Below are 22,694 nucleotides of genomic sequence, written 5' to 3'. Positions count from 1 at the left end.
CTTTGTAGTTTAAATTTTACAGGAGTGAATTTTATGGGAATAATAAGAACCTGAAAGTTATTGAGGCTGGAATAATTTTGTAGTCTGTGTTGTTGCTGTGAAATATACTCTCATTTCCTCTTGCATTTCAGGTCTTTATTTAGGATAAAGTAAGTGATGATGGCTCTGAACAAGAAAACAAGAAATGTAATGCTGGAAATAGATGCTTTCCAATAAAAGGTTTTCTTAGTCCAAAATTTTAATTCAATTTTGCAAAATATGACAATTTTTTTTATGCTAATGATAGAATTTGTGATTAGATTTACCTGAAATGTCATGGCATTTATACATGCATGGATGTGCTAAAAGAAATACTAAATTTGTTTATAATTATTAGCATCATTAAACACTTGTTTTCTCAAACTTGATCACCTACTGGAGCGCATCTTAATTTTTTTAAATTCGAGCATATTTAATTCTGACAGGAGGTTGTTCTTGTTTCTTTTTTACCTTGCTGCTATCTGTGAATAAATTACGTTAGTACATAAATGACCAAAGACTCTTTCAAAATCTGAATTAACAGATTGGAAGCAGAACTGGCTTTTTTACTTACTTCTACCTTCTTAATGCATTTTCTAGTCAAGTGGTAAAATCTTGATGTTTTAAAGATTTTAGTTTATGCTACACTGTTATACTTCTGAAATTCACTCAAATCATACAAGGTATTTGATTTTCTTTAAACGAGATTCCTTGAAAAATAAACCCACTTGTCGCTATTTTTTTCCTGGCAAAAGGGCAGTTTTTATAAAGTATGACTAAACCATGTGGAGGTACCTGCTGGCTGAGCAGAACTCGTGGTCATGGAGGCTTTTTATTTACTAAGATGGTGACTAATAAATGCAAGATACATAAATTTGAGTATGGAAGAATAAAACCAAGCCTGCAGGGGCTATGCAGTCTCTTTAAGAGATTCCTCCCCCTACCTTTCAGTCAGGCATTTACTGTAGCCACATAGGAGAATTGCATAGTTGTTCTTGTTTTGTTTTTTTCCCCACTGATGCCACATGTTCTGTACTGTTGTCCAGGACGAGGTGAGAAATGTGAACAAACAGATCCAAAGCTGTGATGATGCAGGATATCCAGTGCCAAACTGCCTGCACTATTGGTCTTGCTATGAACTAAGTTATGTAGAGATTGAGAGCATCATATTTGGGGAATCTTTTGGAAATAGTCTAAACATATTGCTAATACCAGGTTCCATAATGATGATAGTAGATGAGAAACTCTTGACACTGTAGTCACTTGTGGACAAATCCAAGTTTAATACGCTGATTAATCTACCCTCTCGCCCACTCATATATTTGTGTTGCTGACAGAAAAATCTAACTGATCTGACTTTCTTGGAGTTCTTTTCCCTTGATATTTACCTTAGATTTATGACTGCAGTCAGGGATGTTGATTTTCATAGTTAGCCTTTTGAGTATCTTTAGTCTCTCTTTCAGGAGCATGAGAATATCCCTGTGCTGCCACTTGAAAGGCTGCGGACATCAATTCAGCTTTTTCTGCACTGATGATTCTCTTTACTGCTTTTTCTTGTTTTCTGGGGCTCTATTTAGGGGAATCCATCTTCTCTTACATGTTAGTTCACACATACATATACAGATTTGTTCTTCATTTCAGTTGTGGTAGGAAAGTTTCTACTGAAGTCTTGCAGTCTTGAAGTCTTCTGTATCTTCTGAAAGCTCTTGGTTGCTGGGGCTCTGTTTTTGTTGGGTGGTACTAACCTCTAAATGTCTCCTTGAAATAGTCTTGCAGATTCAACCCTCATATCTTACCTGGTTGTTTCTGTTTGTTTTTGATACTTATTTTGATTTCAGGCTAGACATGCCTTGGCCTGTGTGTGGATAGCATCATCCTGCTGGTAGCTGGAACATGACCTGAGGGAAGTTTTGAAAACTAAAGTATATGGAATGAATGTAGTATATTTATGGAGAACTTGTAAAGAGTATGGATGACAAGAATAGTTGACTGTCAGAAGATAATTTTGAGGAAAATATTACTTCCTTTGCAGTCTTGGAAACAGACTTGCTTCTTAAATAGTTGTGGAGTAGACAATGCTAGAACTGCTGTGGGAAAGCAGGAACTGTGCTATCATGATGCCTTTCTGCATTGCAATTTGTGACGAGGGCAGGAGAACTGCACACAATTATTTGTACTTGTTTGACTTCAGTAGTTCATAGTTGGGGCAAATCAAAATCTCGTATTTTCTAGGAGCTTGTCAATGAGATCTGTGTCTCAATGACATTTCAGGTGTGTTTTAGTTCACTCAGGATTTGAGCTCAGAACCTAACAGCTTTTTGTAAAGGAGATTTGGGTCTTCTCAGGCTTTCTTCTTTAGTTCAAGATGGCCCTTTCAAAGCCTGTTTACCAGAAGCATTCATTTTCCAGGAGGAAGCAGCTGAACCTTTCAGTTCAATGAGTAAAATGTCTTTTCAACCAGTTTCTGTATACTGTTGAGAAAAATAATTGCTACTACTGTTTTTGTATTAACATTATATAATAAAACACTTTCTAAATCATTAATGCTTATTTTACAAACCTCTTACTTTTGTGACACTCTGTCTGCAAGGACAAGTTGGGAGATGGAATTTTTTTTTCCTTGCTTTAAGTTGTGGGAAGAAAATAATTTGGTATTTCCTCCTTTTCTGACTTATGTGCCTTTTTTTTTTTTTTTTTTTTTTTTTTTTTTAACTGGTAACCTCTATAAGAAGGAAGGGAAGAGTTCTTCCCTTCTTATTTGCATAAGAAGGTTTTTAACTGTTTTGAAAGTGTGTGCATGTGTGTTGCATAGGTGCATTTATACAGTAAAACTAGGAGGAAGATTGGTATTTTTATGGCATAAATAGGAGCCTTGCAATCTGTATTTTGTTGAGCTCTCGTGTGTAAAGTTGGTAGTTAAAGAAAGCCATGGCTTCTTGGCTGTTGGTTATCTCTGGTAACAAGAATCTTTTATTAGCTTGATATTTGCATAGTTTGAATTATGTACTTCTGAAATTCAGCAGTGAGCTTATAAAAAAGATGTAGGTCTCTGAATTTTTGCAGCTAGAATAAAATGGAAAGAGCTTGGTCTTTCCATTGGGGACAAACGCTAAAGCACATCAACAAGGATGTCGCATATTTTGCCCACAAAAAGTATAAGGACAAGCAGAGGGTCCTTTAGACTCCTTTTACATCTGTTCTTTTAGGAAAAACTGCCAGCAGCCACACTTCAGAGAGAATTTTTTTATTATAATTGTATAGGAAGCAAATGGATGTTGCTGTAATCAGCTAGAAATCTCAAATTGCAACCAGAATGTGGTAGTAAATATTTGGAGGAACTGCAAAAATGGGTTGGAAGAGCGGCATATAACCCGTGAGTGCTTATTGATCACAGTATTTGCACATTCTTCAATTTTTATCTTCAGCAAAAACTGTAAAATCTTAGAACTACATTCATTGACTCTTGGGTTGAAGGGCTGGAACTGATATTAGGGTTAGAAATGGAAAGCAGAGAGATTATTTTAATTATCTCCTAAAATAAGAAGGGCTTTTCTTGTTCTTGAATAAAGTGTAGCAATGGAGGTTGTTAGAGAATGTAGTCTCCTTGAAAATAGCTGCAAATGAAGCAATCTAATGCAACTGAATTAACTTTGAAGACATATGATAGTTGCTTCAAGCTAATGTTTGCACAGTAGAAACAACCATAGAAGCAGTTCTTTCCATAGAAGCAGTTCTGTGGACTGCTGGAGAATGTTTTCTGATATTTCAGTGTTTAAAAGAACAGCACATAAAAGGTCTGGTGCTTATTTTGGTATTCTGTTGCAGTCCTCTTTAGTTATAAATTAGTAGTAGAGGTATCTGGAGTGCAGTTGTTTAGGTTTGGTCTCTTGACGAAAAACCTCTTGAGGTAAAATCTTCTAGAAGTGTATTGGCTCTGGATAACCTTAGTTGTGAACAAAGCTGACACTTGTTGAAATGGGGATTATGAAGCACTATTAGCAAATAAGCTAATTACTTTTGTAGTTGCAGAAAACAATGACAGAGAGAGTGGATGAGGATAGGGCAGCACTTTGAGTTAAATAGCAGTACTTGACTGGAAAAGAGCTTTTGCTGTAAGATGAAAGGGTAGCGAGCTGAAAGAATCCTAATACTTCTTTTGTTAAGGTAAAGTACTCCTTTTCTGATTTTGTAATTAGATAAGCTGCTTTTAGTCCCTCTGATCTCTGCTACAGGAAGTCTTTTTGAGTGTCTCAGAAATTGTATAAATTGCATTCAGCATGCATTGCAGAATCTGGTGTGTGCTAATAGTGTAAGAATTTTACCACCTTTCCTCAAATGCATTTGTTAAATTACCAGGAGGATGTGAAGGAAATAAATTACCTCTCTCACATTCTGGCTCTTTCAGTGCTTGCATACTTTCTTCTGTGTTGTATTTAATTTGACATTTAGAAATCAAATAAATATTTGGAAGGCCTACATTCTCTCTAAAACACAGAACACCACCAAAACACCTATTCTAAAGGCAATCTAATCAGTATTTAGATTGCTTCATTCAGGTGACCTTGCCAGAACTTACCTTGTTTTGTTCTAAATTGACCAGGTTTGTAGATTTTTCTTTATTTGACAGAAGCTAATTAGAAAACAGCTGGATTTAGTCCTTTTTTTTTTTTTTTTTCTTTTAATGATCCAAAGTATCGTGCTTATAATATGCAGTTAGGCACTTGATGATCTTTCTCTTATGCAGCCATTTTCTGATCTTCAGCATTTCATTGGATTTTTTTTATGTCCTTACTTAAAAGATGAATTCTTAACAGAGCTTTCTCTCTGAGAGTAGACCAAAAAAAAAAAAAAAAAAAAAAAAACTGAAAACCTGTACTTGAAAGATACTTTAAATTCCTTATTCTCAAATAATAAGATTTTTAAGTACTTCCAGCTTTAGCTGCTCATAAGAAGGAAACAAGAGGATGGCAGACATCTAAAGAGGAACTAACTACTACAACAGGAATACAGATCCAATGCTAGAACTGTTTTTTAGGGAGAATTTGCTGTCATCCTTGATCGTTACCTCTAAGATGCACATTATAACCTTACTTTCAGCACTTCAACTCTTATTATAATTTTTAAATTTAGTAATTAAAATAATTATCTTTTTCTATACCAAAACTATAAGGCTTGTGGATTTAACACTTCGTGACATATTAGAGCAGTATGTTTTATTTACATAGAAACTAAACAGTGTGTAGTCCACTGAAATAATATTTTCAGAATCATAGAATCGGTAAGGTTGGTAGGGACCTCTGGAGATCATCTAGTCCAACCCTCAAATGAGTAGCTCATACCACAGTCTTGGTAGTATTAGCACCACGCTCTAACCAACTGAGAATCAAGCAGTTGCTGCTTTTGCACAACATAAATTTAGGTAGAATCCTTTCTAGACATTTTAACCCTGATCCAGGTGTCTAGCTTCTAACAGTTACAGCCCCAATGAAAAATGATGATGAACAGGGTAATTTTCTTTCTTTCTTTCTTTCTTTCTTTCTTTCTTTTTTTTTTCAGTGTATTTTATTTGGTCTTTGAAAACTTGTTAATATACTGTGATTATTGTACTGAATACAAAAATTCTCTACACTGCAGATCAAGAAAAACCAAGCATAGCTATTACAGTTAGCTGGAGCCTGTGTGCTAATTGGTTTAAGTGTTATTTAATGATATACTGAGAGGCAGGAAAAAAAGTACATGCTGCTTTTTTGAGATTCTATGCAAAGTAAACAGAATAATACATGATTACAGTTTCATAAATATGTTTGTAGCTATTACTTTTGCAGAATACTAATAAAGCAAATGGTTGTTCTTAATGTAATTTGTATTGCATGAGTTGTTCTTTGGGAGGCTAATCTGCCTGAGAGCCTTTGGATTAGGCAAGGAGAGATTTGCCACTACAGGCATTATTGTAACAAACTGGACTGCTGCTTTGTTATTCAGTGCTACTGTATAGAAGCTGCTTATCTATGTAGATTGATGCTCTAGATTATTTAATTGTGAGCGAGCAATGTGCCCTTGTGGCCAAGAGGCCAGTGGTGTCCTGGGGTGCATTAGGAAGTGTTGCCAGCAGGGAGTTGATCCTCCTCTTCCCAGCCCTGGTGAGGCCTCATCTCAAGTACTGCATCCAGTTCTGGACTCCGCAGTACAAGAGAGACATGGAGCTACTAGAGAGAGTCCAGCATAGGACTGAGAGGATGATCCAAGGGCTGGAGCACCTGCCCTATGAGGAACGGCTGTGAGAGCTGGGCCTGTTTAGCCTGGGGAAGGGAAGACTGAGAGGGGGGGATCTTACCATGTCTACAAATACCTGAAGGAAGGGTGTCAAGAGGATGGAGCCCAACGTTTTTCAGTGGTACCCAGGCACAAGACAAGAGGCAATGGGCACAAACTGAAGCACAGGAAGTTCCGCTTGACCGTGAGGGGGAATTTCTTCCCTTTGAGAGTGACAGAGCACTGGAACAGGTTGCCCAGAGAGGCTGTGGAGTCTCCATCCTTGGAAACACTCAAAAGTTGTCTGGACATGGTCCTGTGCAATGTGTTCTAGGTGACCCTGCTTGAGCAGGGCGGTTGGATAGATGATCTCCAGAGGTCCCTTCCAACTTCAACCATTCTGTGTGATTCTGTGATGAATACAATTTTCCACTAATCTACTAATTTTAGCTAGATACACAACAAGACTACAACAGGCTGGAACAAGACTAGTTCAGGAATCATTTGAGGCAGATGATTGAGTTGGAGTTCCCATCTCTGTATACTTTATATGGAGTCATTCCAGTTGTGCTCTATGAGGCTGCACACATACCTAGATGCAGGAGCTAGTTTTCAAATTGAACTTGGAGTGTATACCTAATCTTACTTTTTTGTTTTAACAATGAAATTGTGGAGATTATTATGAACTAGTTGACTTGACATCCTGGAGGCATAAGATGAAATATTTCCAGTTGGAATTCTGGTGGCTGTCAGCAAATGGAGGAAAGACCTGCATTTTAAATGTTAAGACAGCTTGCATGGGACAAAATCACTGACTTGGCTTTTCTCTTGTTTTGTGATGATATTAGATATCTCCCTTAAAATCACTAGTATTTCAACAGATTTTATCAGTAACTTCTGCAGAGCAGAGACCTCTCTTGAAGTTGGTTGTTGTCTCAGTTCTACTTAATATTCTTTTAGGGGATTAAACGTTGTCTTTTGTATGTGTCTGTATCCTTCATGTCAATATTTCTGGGTTGTTTTGACACCCAGGACGTGCAGAGTAGGAAATTGGTTTAGAGTTTATACATACGTATGTCCTGTATCTTGCAGTATGGAACTAAAGAAAGAAAGTGAATGCAGTATGGAACTAAAGAAAGAAAGGTTATCTCCTGCTTACTAGTTTTTGTGCCTTGCTCCTACCAATGGATACCCTGCTGAATACACCTGCAGAAATGTAATGCAAAGCTGGAAGTGGCATGCAAGTTTTATCAGCTCGAAATTAGATGTCAGATTAAAGCAACACTAGAACACAAGTAACTATTGAGTTGTTCATGGAGTTGGGATTTCTGTACATTAGAGAGACCTCAGGTTAGATAAGTTAAATAGGAAGAGAATGGGTGGTGTTAAAGATGCCACTGGTGAGTAGTGAGGCCAGTTCAAACCAAACTAGCTTGAAAGACTTCATGTTTCTGTTTTCCTATGTGATATCAATCAGTCTTATAAAATTAAATTGCACAAATACTTTTCTGAATTCATTACCTGACTTAGTTCTTAATTTAGGAATTTTTTCCCTAGACTAAAATGAGATCCCTTAATTTTAAGGTACTGATCTGAAAGAGCAGATGTCTTGGGAATGCTGTTGAATTCAGTTGTGGGGCACTAGCAAGAGTGGCCATATGATGTACCTTGGTAACAAGTTTTCATTTGCTGTTTTACTCTAGTTGGTAAAATAACAAAAGGCCCCTTGTTATGTAGGGCAAGGTAGAGAAATGGCAAGGACCCAGAACTGCTTTTCTTTAAAGTATTCATTCTTTAGAATACTAGTTATTTGGACAAAGTACATAGAATGCATTTTTTTTGCTTTAAGCATTTTGGCTTTTTTTTTTTTAACCTATGTGTTTCTTTACAGTCAGAATGATAGCAGAGGGAAGCAGTATGTAAAAGTGCAACACATTATAGAGTTTGATGCAGTAGTTGCAGATTTGAGTGTAGTGATCTAAAAAAAATTGTGTCTATGTCTTACTGCATTTGGGGCAGAATGAAATGCTGCTGGAATTATGTGGTCATCAGTTGAACGATCAGAGCGGGGAGGAAATGGATATCTTTAGAACAAACAAACAAAATCTGTTAGGCTTTCAGAGAATTTGTGTAGGAATTCAAACAAAGAAGCCAGAAGAGTTAATAGCTGTATATAATTTAATAGGAAAAAAATGTTCTTTAAAAATATAGGAATGTTCCCTCTACTCTTTCTGTTACTGCTAGAATCAAACTGTCAGTGGTTGTGTTTGCTGACTCTTTACGTTTGGAGGAAACAGAAGTAACAGCACTGTGGTATGTACGCTCAGGAATGGGGTGAAGGGAGGTCTTGTAGTGGTACATTCATAATTGCTGCTTTGCTCAAGTGTCGGCAAAAGTGCAGTAGGAGTTGTCTCTTAAATCTGGGACTAGTAAGGCCAAAGTATCTTGTAACACACTCCTTTGCCTCAGCATCCAAAATGTTTTTAGGATTATCTGTTGTGTTTTAACCATCATCTCTAAAGAAAGGTCTTCATTAACATCAACTGTTTTCCCACAAGTAGCTTCCTAAAAAGCTGTTAGTTTTCTCAAGAAGTGAATCATCAAAAGAGCCATAGCAGATGAACTTCTTGTTTTCTCCCAAAATGAAAAATCAGGTGGCAAAATCTTAGGTTAGAAACCTGTTATTTTAAAGAAAGATCAGGAAGACAGCAGCAGAAAGGCTATTTGTTTCCCACAGTAAGTATATTTGCCTGTTAAAACTTCTGTAATGTAACTGCAGATTTCACAGATACCACACTGAAAATGCAATGAATAGAATTGCTACTTACTGCTAAAGATGAGAAGCTTTGAGTTTATGTGCCAGGGCTACACAGTGGTAGTGAGTGTTTATTTTCAAGTATCAACTAGTTTATTTTTTGTTGTTCTTTTTTTCTAATAAAAGATTCCACGTGGTTGAAAAGGTGTTAATTCCACTCCAGATATTTACAAAAAGTTAATTGGAAACCTCAGTGTTGCGTCTTAACCGGAGATATAATAGACAAATCCATTAACCTACAATCCGTGCGTTAAGGGCATTCTGAAGGAGTTCAACTTTGGAAGCAGAGCATTTGAATTATTCATGATCATGATCTAAATGCTTCAGTTCTGTTTACAGTGTCTGTTAATTGCTCCTGTATTTCTTTATGATTAGAAACATTTAGCTGTCTTAATCAATAAGATGAAGTGCTGTGCTGAGCAGTTAATTAGTATAGCCCTGTCAGCTCAGAATCCAGAAAGCTATGTGTGATCATGACTTGCTTTAGGGATTCGATTAAGCCAGGGGAAGAAGTCTCCCTCTCTTCTGAGGGGAATGAGATTGTAAGGATATGTTCATAGGTTGTCATGTTATCAAGCTGATAGCACTAAGTAAACTGTTTTTTTCCCCTAATTTTAGCTCCCTTCCTAGTTAAGACTAGGAAGAAAAAAAAAAATCAGAAACCTCCCAATGTAAAATTGACAAGGTTCTTACCCCCATAAATCTACAGCTTCTGATTTTGACCGAAAAATTTAAAATCTACTATTTTTTTGACTGTTGTGTACACTAAAAGTACCCATGGCAGCCATGAAATGGCAGATCTGTTTTAATTTAATCTGTATTAATTTAATAGATTGATTGGGTGAGCTGATTGAGAAAAGGAGAAATTTAAAAATATCTGTGAATAGAGTCCACATATGTCACACATGGAATGACTCACTTCTGTTTTTATTAAAATTGTGTTAGACTTGTGTTTCATCTAGAAGGGAAAAAGTCCTTTAAACTGGAGAATTTTTCGCAAGTTTTTCCAGACAAACTGCAAATACTTGTCTCGGTGTTTCAGTTGTAGTTATGTCAAATTTGAGATGCGTTCCTGAGCTGCTTGATGTTAGAATAAATAAGCTCTGAAGAAGGCAAACTAGTTAACGTGTCATCCCAGTTACTGGAAAATTCTCTAATCACCTTGTGGAAACTTAGCTGTTAAAGGCTGGTGATGGTTAACTGTTAAATTGTACAAAGTTTATTAAATCCAGAGTAGAAGAAGGAATTGAAATAATAAAAGGAAGTCTCTGCTGACAGAGATGTTCCTGATATGTGTCGTTTTTCAGACTAAATGTAAATAATATGTAACATCTTAAAAAGGCAGGAAAATACATGCCCCCCTCCTTTTCTAAAAACATAAATATTTGTTTTAATTGTGGCATGATAATTTATAATGCTAATCTAATGCATCAGGCTAGTTAGATGTTGATTCCTCTGATGCTTATGTGGTGCCAAATTTTTATCATTGTGAATGTATTTATGAATTTTTTTTAATGAAGATAGGTATTCATATGCAACATCTTAATTTCCTTATTATAGGAGAATCGCCCCGTTTCTTTGGTTTTTCCTAAATTTTTAAAATGTTTGTAATTAGTCTCTTGAGACTGAATTCTGACTGAAAATTAAAAAGATATTTAAATATAATTACATACTTTTCAGTACAAGATACTGTACAATATCTTGGATGTGATGGCTTCAGCTTTAGAACAGTGAACTCTTAGAATTTTCCTCGTAATGAATGTTATACTAAGAAGAGATTTACTATTGCCTTGCATTCCCCATATGTTAAAGTTGAACAGAATAGTTGAAGTATGTATGTTTACAGTAAAATGAACCATTGTTTTTCAAAGGGCAGAACACCTGAAAGAATGATCTCTTGATCTGTGTTACAGCGTGGCTCCGTGAGACAGTGTGAGCTGACCTACCAGCCTTTCCCATGCAGAGGGGAGAAGGATCATCTCCTTTCTCCTTCCTCCTATTCCTCTTTTTCCTGCTTGCACACCGCTACTCTGTGCTGTGTACTCTCCCTAGTTCCTGCTGGATCCCTCTGAGTGAATCTGGAAACTTGGGAGAAAGCTGACCCAGAGGAAAGGGTTGGGGGGAAAAAGACTAGGACTTCTTTCTGTTGGGGTGGTGTACTGAGGGTGCACTTCTTTCAATCAAGGAAGGGTCCATAAATCTTTACAGTGAAGAAACTGGAAGAGGGGGAGGAGAAATGGAAGGAGAAGATGAGAAGGGACTCCTCATCCCTCTGATGTCAACAGGCCATTTATATTGGTGTATATTCCTGGAACCACAGTCTTGTAGCGCAAAACACAAAAAGTTGAAGGGTTGGTTGTGTAACCTTCTCTGTTTCCTTTGTAAACCCTTGTATACTATGGATTTTCTAGCAATTCATTTGATTTTATTTTCCTGAAGGGATTTTGAGATTCAGTTAGCACTCATGGTAAAGGTGTGTGAAAAGCACAAAGACAACAAGTTGAATGAGAATCTGAGCATAGTGATGATGATTTGTTTGGCCTAAATGTGAGAGTACTTCTCTTAATTTTATTTTGAGTGTAAAATCAGAATTTAATAAAAATGTTAATACAACTTTTCTAGCTTTATTTGCAGTTGTCATTTTATTCTACCTTATAGGAAACTTTGAACAAATCTTGCAAATAGTTTTCCACTTCTATTTGGACAACAAAACGGAGTTCTAGCTTATCAGAGCAGCAGGTCAGGCAGAGAAGGGTTAGCTCCATAATATAAATCATATTATTGTTGTTCAAATCAATCTTTTTTTTTAATGAAGGAGGATGGTGGAAACGTGCTTTTGTGTGTATGTATGTGTAATAATAAGCAGCAATATCACTGGACTGTGAGATGGAAGAATTTTAACAATACTTGCACGATACGAAAATCTCTGGAGAACAATGATGAGAAGGATGCATCTGGGCTGTGTGGAGCATATGGTCCTTATCCTAAGAGTTGTACTGAGGAAGAGGCTTACCTAGTTGGTCTTGTTGATGCCTACTGAATTTTTTAGCCTTCTGTAATTTATATGATTTATGTAGTATGATTTATTCCATTCTTGACTGGAAAAGATTCTTTAAGACTGGTATTGGTCATGTGGATTTTTTTGTTGAAGTTGTGCCAGATATTTCTGCTTAATGTTACTGCTGTGGTAGACCTCCTGATTCATTCATTTCAACTATTGATTTATCTACTCTTAAATGATTTTATTCCTAACTCAACATCTTGAGATTGATTTCAGCAGTGTTAGGGATTGAGATGGGTTACATAGAGGTAGGGTGCACTTTACAGAAAGGATGATTCTGTAGGCTTTTTTAACAGAGGACGTTTGGAGTCTTCCTGTTCTTATAGAATCATAATAAAGATTCTTGGGGAGATTTCTGGTACTGATGAAAAGATCCACATATAAAAATAGTGGAACAGAGTTTTTAGGATATTTAATTTCATAAAAGTGCTTCATATAAATACAAAGCATTTTGTGAGGGAATAGTGTTCAAATAATTCTAAATAAGGCTTCACAGAGATTATTTCTGTTTTGCCTATACATGATGCAGGTTCAGTATTTAAACCAGCTTCAAGGTTTGTGAGAGAAGGTTAATTAATTTTCTTTCTAAATGCATATAGAAAGCTATAATAGACACTACAGAATCATAGAATCAGTAAGGTTGGAAGGGACCTCTGGAGATCATCTAGTCTGACCCACCTGCTCAAGCAGGGTCACCCAGAGCATTCAATTCAGCCATGGCTGAGAATAAGATTAGTGTTTAACTCCTTACTCTGATAGCACCCAGGCATTTCAACAAGCAAAATAGTTTGTGCTGTTGAGCAGGATAGAGACATTGTAGACAGTGCACCTGCAGTAGGTGAGGAAGAGCACTTTAGGTAGCATATCTTAAGCTTGTGTGTTTTAGTGCTTATTCACATAGGTGGTATTAATACGTTACTGAGAGTTGCATATAACCCTTAGCACTCCCATGTTGTTACTCCAACCACTGCATTTTAAGGTTCAGTCAGAACAAAGGTTGGATGGAAGACTCTGCTTTTAACCTATTAGCTGTATGAGACAGCTAAAATACAGCCTGTGCTCTCAGCATGAAACTGAATTAGAGATGGTCTTAAGGAAAAAAAGGAAACTCCTAAGAAAAATTGTTACTTTTTTTTGCTAGTTGTTAATGACATCCCCCCACACAATGCCAGTATGCGAGTTAAATTTATGTAATCATGTTCCAGCTATGTATGTACAGTCTATATTTAACCCAAGTCAATAAAAAGATAATTTTTTGCCCAAAGGATTTTACATCTTTAGACTTTGTTATGCTTTAGCATGTTGAATTTCTATGGAGACATGATTTGTCTCTCAAATCTGCCGAATTAAATAATTTTTGCCTTTGCTGCCGTATGTGGATAAGATTGATTTGGGCTTGTTTGGGCTGTTACTGCTTTCTGTGCACTGAAACATCAGTCATGAGTTTAAAACTTACTTTTTGTTCTCCTTCCAGGTGCCTGCTGATGGAAATGCTGGATTATTGGCAGAGCCCCAAATTGCCATGTTCTGTGGCAAACTTAATATGCACATGAATGTTCAGAATGGAAAATGGGAATCTGACCCATCTGGGACCAAGACCTGCATCAGAACTAAAGAAGGGATTCTGCAGTACTGCCAGGAAGTAAGTTCCTTGTTCAGGGAATAACTTCAGTGATTTGTATTCTGAAGTATTCAAGTACAGGTGCTTGCTACAGAACTGAATCCGTAGGGATCTTCCATTTCTCTTATCTTCTACTCCATTGACTTTTTATTCTTTTTGAAGAGGCTCTCTCCAGAACCCATTAAAACGTCTTCAAAATCTGGCTACTGGGGGTCATTGATACTGTTGTTGGACAAGTTTATCCCTCAGTGTTCTGTCTAAGGGGCTTAGTTCTGTAGGATGTATGTGAGCTACTGGTTTATAAAGTAACTTGAATAAAGCTGAGGTGACTGTTTATATTAAAATACCCTTGTTCTTGCTGGTCTGATTTTGAAAGAGTCAGCTGTTACATGCCTTCTGTCATTGTACCATGATACTGAAATACTCTGGGTCAAGTCTGTAGCTTTTGGTCTCTGCCACACACTGAAGCTTTCAGAGTTTCTTAATAGAAAGAACTTGCCCTTATAGATAAAGCCACAATGTATGATTTTGTATTTGAGAGCAGAAACTTATCACCTGCTCACTTATAACCTAAGAACAGATTGTGTATCCAATTTTGTTTTGTCCCCATGCTGTGATAGCATGATAACCTCATACCAGTGTGTGACAATTTGAAAAGAAAATGTAGATTTTATGCCATGAAACAAAAGGGCATGGTTTGAGTTGCTTTAGTCTTTAGATCTTTTCAATTCCTTCCTACCTTTTTTCTTTTCTTTTTTTTTTATTTTTAGCTGGGGCTATTGCTTATTGCTAGAGCAATAGCTGTCTTGCTTCCTAAATGTCAAACCAATTCCTGTGAAAATGCCTCTCTAAAAAGCAAAATAATTCAGTCTTCAGATCTCATCTCTTAGTGTCTTCATTTCAGTCCTCTCACCTATGAATTTTTCTTTGTTTCTTCCAGTTGTTTTACTTGTTTGTTGCTGAGTTCTGGCTTTATTGTTAAGAATATTAGTATTAAGGAAGAAATTATGATGGCTGCTAAAATTGATACTTTACCAATAGCATTGTCTTTTTATTAAATATATTGCTTTAAGGGAAATTCATAATGTCTTGATCACTAATAAGAATGGCAAAAGTACTGGCAGGGTTTAAGAGGCTTCTGATTTTCCACTGTCTCCTTTGAGTCATTTAAATAAAGCTGATTTATGCATAGTGAAATTATTGAGGGGGAGGGAAGGAATAAGGAAATGAAAGTAGATAGTGAGTAAAACTCTGCAGAATGGTAAGTTTTTTAAAAATTACAGAAGAATTAAATCATTAAGAGGAAATAGAAGTTGAAAGTTTGGGTAGTTTTAAGGCATTTGCTTTTAGTAGCTTCGTAATTCAGTTACAAATGCTGCGGATACTAAAGAATTCCAGAACAAAGACTGGCAACTGTCAAACTCAGGTGAATGTCAGGTGGTAATTTTGAAAATTTGGGTGCTATAAAAAAATACTGTTAAAAACATAAAGTGAAAAGGAAAGCAAAAGCAGTCAGAGCAGTATGCTGATAGATGACAAAGGGAATATTAAGGGTTGTTTCGATTGGACATACAGAAAAAAATATTCACCATGAGAGTAGCCAAGCACTGGTGTGGGCACCCAGGAAAGTTGCATAATCTCCATCCTTGGAAATTTTCAGAACTGAGCTGGATGAAGCCCTGAGCGACCTGATCTGATTTTTCAGTTAGCCCTACTTGGAGCAGGAGATTGGGCTGGATGTTGTCTCTAGGTCCCTTTCAACCTCAGTTCTTCTGAGACTCTATGAAATTATCTCTTGACTGGAGAAGTGGGCAGAGAGGGAGAGATGATCCATTACTTGTGTTTTCAAGAGGACATGAATATTCAAGCTCCAGTGTGGTGATAGTCTTGATCGTGGTGCTAAGTGACATATCATTAGCCTAATTTTTACATCATCATGTTACAAATTTAGTGTATCTTCTCAGCCTACAATTAAAAGCACAGCTTAGGGGATTCTGTCTTGCCATGAGGCAAGCTGCTGGCCAGTATGCTCCCTGAAAGTGGGGCAGGCACCTTATTTTTGGTTAGCCTAAATTACTACAGTAGCTTAAGGCATCAAAATGCCACTCCGTGGTTAGAGCAGCACAGGTATTTACTTCGTATCTTGGAGTCTACATAGGCTTGGTGGAGAGTAGCTAAGACGACACAGGACTGGTCTGAGCGCTGAGAACTTCACCAGATCTTGTAGCTTAGCCACTGGATCAAGCAACTGCCTTTTCTTCTGCTTTTGTTCACAGGTCCTCAGAGTTCCAGGAGACACAGATGAGTTAGGGAGGCTGCATGATAATTCTCACTGACCGCTAGCAGTGTAAGCACGTGATTAAGTGGTGTGCTCTCATTAACTTCAGAAGAGGCAGGCATTCTGCTGTAGTGTTTCAAGTGTGGAGATCTGTCTAAAAAACATTTCCCTGCTGTGCTCCCCAGTAGGCTTTCTGTTTGTTCATGGGAAGCTGTTGGTGTCCTGGCTGTCATGCCCCATCTTTTCTCTCTCTCTTCAGCCTAACCAGTACAATATAGCTGATTGTAGGACACTGGTGGAGAAAGAGGCAAGCTGATCGGGAACTTAACAGTACTTAGTAGGAGCACTGTGGGCTGTCTTTTCGAGCAGCTGGTTTGGGGGTGGGAGGTATCACATAGGTCTTCACTTTTAATGTTAGCAAAAAATTTAGAAATAGTTAACATATATTCAGAAGGAGGTGAATCTAAAAGCCATATTGAAACTGATCCAACCCTGCAGAATGGAAAGAAGCTCAGTTCGGAAAGACTGTTTCCTGTAGTCTCCCCCACTTCCCCTTACCCCTGTGGTTCTGTCTGTAGATTGGTGGGCTTTGGCTTTGGTCGTGAAACAGCACTACTACTTCACTTCTGTTTAATTATCCCATTTCCTGACAGGAGAAATGGAGGAATCAGATAAAAGCACCTTCCAAAACCAAAGAAATGAATTGACGGAGAAGTGCTAGTAAATACAGGTCAGACTTGCTTGTCAGCTGCGTGGAACTCCTTGTTGCTTGATGCTCCCAATATACTTTGTATCCACGGGATAACACATAAGCTAGGTGGTTATCCCCTTGCCTTCTGCTATTTACTTTGGCTGCAAGATAGTGCTGTAATTGGGCCGAGGCAACTGTATAAGTTTTCATTTTCCGGTTAGGAGGAAGCTGTAGGTATCAAGGCTGACATGTGTTACCTCTTACATTGGAATGGTATGCACGGTATGCAGGTTAAAATCTCTTTCTTGATTACTTTTTAATTATTGCCAAATAAGATGTTTACTACCTTTTTTGTCTCTTTTTTTTTCAATGAAGGACTGCTGTTTTCTTAGAGTGCTGTTTTTCTTGTTAGAGGCTCAGTGTGTACGTTCTGCTAATCAAGCAGGCAGGTAGTCATGTTGAATCTATGTTCTTCATACTCCCTGGCACCATGGCAATTTCCTTCTGTCTTGCTGGAGCAGCAACTGTTAGTACCACTTTGCTGAAGTATGTTGTTTTGTCTTGTTTTTTCCCAACTCTGAGCAGAGCATTAAAATGACAGGAAGCAGACAAAAATTTCCTCTGAATCTCTAATGAAAAATCTGGCCATCCTGATCTACATGTTCTTTGTCACAGATACCTTAAGTGGCTTTGTGCCAAGCATTGTAATTATGGCTGTAATACAGGAGATGATGATGCTCTACTGCAATATCTCCTGATAGAGGTAGCCTGTGAACCTAGTTCTTCCTACATCAAGGAAAGACCAGCAAAGATATATAAAAAGGAGACCAATTGGGCCGAAACTCACAGGAGCAAGTATACTGAAGATCCTGCTCTATGATTCCTACACACTAAAATAAGACAAAGTTAATAACTTCTAAAAGGAAACTCCTGTCCATTCCCTATTATCCCAAAGTGATACTCTCTGTAACCTCTAGCTTTGTTTTCTTCCATGAAGGTATCTTTGTGAAAAAAAAAATTAAAAGCCCCTTTCACCAGAACTTGTGAGTAGATGCATTTCTCTGTCTCCTTAAATGTTATTTTAAAGAGCTTTCCTTTCCAGAGCAAGGGCAGGCATCCGGTTGGTGATTAGAGCGCATGGTTGGAAGATATATGGAGTACAGCAAGATGGGTGTTTCTTGCAGAGAAGACTTAACAAGGTGCAGTGCATCTCTTCCTTGAGCTTGTCATCACTGTTGCTCCTTGTCCATTGCCAGTGTAGGTGGATTTTGAAGTCTTGATACAGGAAGTAACAGTAGAGGGGCATTGCAGGGGCAGAAAAGGAGGAACAAGTAATAAGCAGAACCGCCTACGTGTTTTAAAGATGTATGTCACTTGTTGTTGCATCTCTTCTTTTGAGTGGGAGCTCAGTGCAGCACAGGAACTGTTTGGATTTGTATTTGGACAACACAGCACATAGTTTAAAGATGACAAAGCTCAGGCTGTACATTGCTTATTTGAAAGGAAGTGGAAAACACTTGAATGCTACCTTCTAATTTTCCTGAGTTCGGTTAAACTCTGCTACTGGAGTAACAAGAAGTGATTCTGGAAGCAGAATACATTGATCCTTTCTGGCTTCAATTCTGCATGCTTTATGTTTTTTAAGGCAGGGTAAACTAAAAAAAACACCTTTGCTTATTAAGGAGATTGCAACCTATCTGGTTGCTTTTCTCTTTTAAATTCTTACAGCAAAATTAAGCTTTTTTTTGCATTTCAGTGGAATAAGACATTGTTCAGAGAAGTAGAATTTACTCTTGATATATTTCAAACTAAGGAAAAAGGCATGGCCCTGATCTGTGCAGAACTGTCAAAATACAGGTGCTGCAGGCAACAGAACAATGTTGAATCAGATTGCATTAGTGTAAGCAGAATGGTTACACCTATGTATGTGCCAAAACAGTTAACATGTAAGCAAAATAGCTGACGCTTCAAATCAAGCCATTGGTCAATCTAGTCCTGTTGTTGACACTGTGTAGTACCAGCTGTTTTGGAGTGATGCTGAAGAAACCCTGCCATATGCAATTATTGGATAGCTAGGCTCCAGGGGAAAGTTTTCTTCCTAACAGTCCCTAATTGGAGGTTAGCTTATGTCATATATGTGGGGACAGCTGCTCCTGGATTTTTGCTTTTTTATTGTTTTATGGGATAAACTATGTACCCTCACCTACAAATGTTGAAGTTGCCAGAAGCTCTGATGCAGCACATTATTGTTGAAGAATGATGCATTTCAGAACAGGTTGTTGGACTCGGACCCAGCAGCTGCTTATCTTGCAGCTTATTTTTTCATAAAAATGATGTAGAACCTGCCCTTTGGCAAAGCATTATAGAGTCACATGAATATGCAGAGTAGAAAGTTAATTTAGGTGTGTTCATTTCCCTGCTTAAAAGGAATGAGGGTTCAGATGAGAGATACTAGTGTACATGTTAGTAACTGTTCAAAATTGCTAGTATAGTATGTGCTGAATTTTATTTCTAGTAATTAAGGTAGATTATAAAAGCTGCTCAAAGGACTGAAGTTTTGTTGTCTGTGCTGTAGTTGGTATCCAAAATGGATTTTTAAAAATCACACTCATTGCCAACAACAATAGTTGTTACTATTACTCCACTTAGTACGTGGAGAGTTTTTTCCCTATTTAGCTTCATTTGGAGATACTCATTTCCATTTTTTAGTATGTTTGGAGTTCAACAGAATGGGAAGGAACTGTTCTGAAGAATGTTTTTTTCAAGAGCAAACCAAAACCATAATAAAATTAGTTTGGGTTTGGATGTTGGTTGTATGGTTGAGTGACTGGAATGTAAACCTGGAAGCCTGGAGACTGAATTGTGCCCCATCATCAGCAACTGGCTCGCTGCAGGATCTTTAGCTAGTTACTTAGAATAACTTTCAGACCCAGAATATTGCTATTGACTTTAGCAGGGATTACACCCGGCCTCTCTGAAACCAGGGAACTGCTTGGTTTCTTCTGTGAAGTGATGACATTTCTCTGCTTATTTCTTATGAACTTTCATGATACATGAATTTGTTACATCAAAGGTGTATTTTATACAGAAGTTCTCTTCAGAAATAAAAAACAAATTGTAAATTCATACTGCTATGTTCTGACTATTTCTTTGCATTACGTGGAGGAGAAAAGAGTAGGGTAAATTCAGATAAGAGATAATTCATTATAATTGTTGGCAGAACAATGTTGACATTTCTAATCTCATCATAATACTTCCAAAAAAGATACTGTTGTCACATGCTCTAATCCTCTGTGTTTATACCACATGTGTAGGTAAGTTGTTGGTGAAATACAAAGTAACTTGTAAGCCACATCCAGTGCAACCTGTAATGTGATAGTAATAAGGTATTACTTAATCCCACAGCCTCCTGCATCAAAATAGTCTTGAAGGGCTCTTTCCTTTTTGATGGACTGAAAGGATGATCAAGCTACTGTGTCTTACCTTTGTTGAATCTGCTTGTTGGATTCCCTCTCAGTACTATTTCCAATAATCCTTCTGTTCATGTCTCCTGGAGGCCTACACATTACAAAATTAGATGGACAGGATTGATGGTAGCAGTCTCCTCTCTCTAGTCTTTACCTTTGCTGCGAGCTTCAGCAAACCTTTTAACAAATCTTTAGAACATCCAGGAATACTGATGTCTGTTTTTTGTTTTTTTTTTTTTGTTTTTGTTTTTTTGTTTTTTTTTTTTAATTTGGCCTTTTTTTTTTTTTAAGAAGAGATGCAGTAAAAATGGTGTTGCTCCTTCCATAACAGCATCTCTCCATGTTAGCTTTGTCGCCTTCATCCTGAAAAAAATTTTGTCTGGACTGCATAATGTTCTCAAACAAAAGTCACTGTATTGGAAAAGAAAATGGTTCTAAACCTGCACTGTTCAGCAACTTAGATAGTTTTTCTCAGTGCAAAATGTATGGCTATTGTTTAATGAAAAATCATGGAAAATATACAGATTTTTGGCAGCAGAGACTGTCCTTAAAACAAATGGCATTTCAAGGAAAATATGTTTTGATATATTTTGAGATGGGCACAATCATGCTTAAAATTTGGGAGAACAGCATCTTAGCACTCTTTGGCTTGATTGTTATGAGGTTTATTTTTTTAATTACACTTCAGTCCACAAAAATTCTTTAACCTCACTTACTTCAATGAAGACTTAGCTTCTGGAAATGCAGAGTCTACTATTGGTGGCATATTTATCCTGCAATTATACTTTTGTATGTTGACAGTGTAACTCTTTAAAGAAGGAAGTTTTTTAGCCTAATCTGTATTTTACTCTTTATATATGGTTCAGATTGAGTGACTGATAAAACCTGGAGCATATGCTGCAAGATACTGCATTCCTTTCTCCATTAAAAATAAAAAGCTTACCCCTTCTTTTCCATATGGAATTTTTTGTTATGTTCCAAAAAGAGAGAAAATATAAAACATGAGAATCCCAATATACTCTATTGCTTTTATGATAAACTGTCCAAGTCTTTTTAAAGTAAAATGTTTTTCTTGGGAAGAGAGAACACTTTTGCTTTAAGGCTGAGGAAAAGAAGATGGAATGGAAGAGGATTATCTGTGTACATATATGTTTAAGTAAGTCTGTACTGTAGTGTTTAATGATGCTGCTGTGCTGCAATTTTCCCTACATTCATTTTGAATTTCCCAGATACAATAGCTCAAATGATAGTTCCGCTTAATCTTCAAGACCAGTCAGCATAGAGTTTGTGCTAGGAGTAAGATGAGATGATTTTCTTCTGTCCTCTAAAATATACAAATATGATGGATAGTGCTGTTGTCTTTTCAGTTCATACTTGAACCAGCTGACAACAATTTTCCATGGGATCAGATGATGGAAGACATCTATTGATTTGAAGGTTTAAAAGACAAGAGTAAAATGTGTGTTATTTGACAGTGTGCTGTTCTTCATGCTGGTGGCTTGCTCCTTAAGGTTACAAGGGGGCCTGCTAACCACACTTGTACAGAACCTCTCTACATGTCTAGGGAAGGGAGTGAAGCTCAGTTGGCCCAAATCCTGGCCTTACCGAAGTCCCAGAAACTTTCCATGAGGGCAATGTAGTGCTGGATGTGATCTGCAGAGGTGTTACCTCTGCTGCATTTGCAGTGTTGCACAGAGGACCTGATGATGACAGCATGGTAGAACTCTACTGCTATTTCTTCCCCATTCCTTTTTTCATTTCCATATGTAATGTTATGATAGTATTCTGTATGTTCTGCTGTTTTCCTGAAAGATTCAAATCCCACTACATTTTACCCTGTGTGAGAGGGACTGATAATAACTGTTCCTCCAATAAATAACATTAGAAACCTAAGAGATACCAGGCTTCCAGTGTTAAGATTACCGTAGGTAAAGAAAGATCTATCATAACTATAGAGCTACTAGATTTCAGCCCTTTTCAGAAGGAAATGCCCATTCTTTTGGGTAGAAATGTCTGTCTTTTCCTCTGCCCTTTCAAATTGTGGTGCATGGATGCTTTTTAATTTGGCACAAATATATTCCAGTTTCAAAAGAAGTAATCTTGGGTCTGCTTTAACTCCTGAGAGTTCCCATTGTTCTGTACTACTTATTCTTTGGTGTTTTTTTTTTTTTTTTTTTTTTTTTTTTTTTTTTGGCTGTTTATGTGGGGAACACATGTTTTTAGAAGTAGGTCAGTTCCATGATCTGACTCCTGATAGTGCTAGCTCATGAAGAAGCGTTAGCAATAAATGGACAGGAGCTAGAATAAGGTAGGACATGCCTCAGCAATATCAGATCTGCAACTGATTAAAGCGACTGAAACCCCTACTGTAGCATCTATAAGTGTACTTCTGTAGATGGATGGGTGCAAGTGCAATTCCTTCTTGGGACTAGTGTTTGTGAGAGCTGAGGCTACCTAGAGGTGTGTGGGTTGAGTGTTTTTTTGTTTGGTT

General features: G+C 37.3%; 1 protein-coding gene across 4 annotated transcripts in view; it reads left to right on the top strand.

Moving 5' to 3' along the window:
* Positions 1–22,694, top strand: part of APP (amyloid beta precursor protein) — a 224,554-nt gene that overhangs the window by 32,533 nt on the left and 169,327 nt on the right. For all 4 annotated transcript variants that reach the window (XM_062598064.1, XM_062598045.1, XM_062598054.1 and 1 more), the window contains exon 2: positions 13,621–13,788. In XM_062598064.1, coding sequence (XP_062454048.1) covers positions 13,621–13,788 — 168 coding nt within the window. The remainder of the gene's footprint in view (positions 1–13,620; positions 13,789–22,694) is intronic.

Source organism: Rhea pennata, chromosome 1 (assembly GCF_028389875.1).
Source record: "Rhea pennata isolate bPtePen1 chromosome 1, bPtePen1.pri, whole genome shotgun sequence".
In the NCBI taxonomy this organism is placed as follows: domain Eukaryota; kingdom Metazoa; phylum Chordata; class Aves; order Rheiformes; family Rheidae; genus Rhea; species Rhea pennata.
The sequence above is the reverse complement of the archived record's forward strand: the minus strand, read 5'-3'. Positions and strand labels throughout refer to the sequence as shown.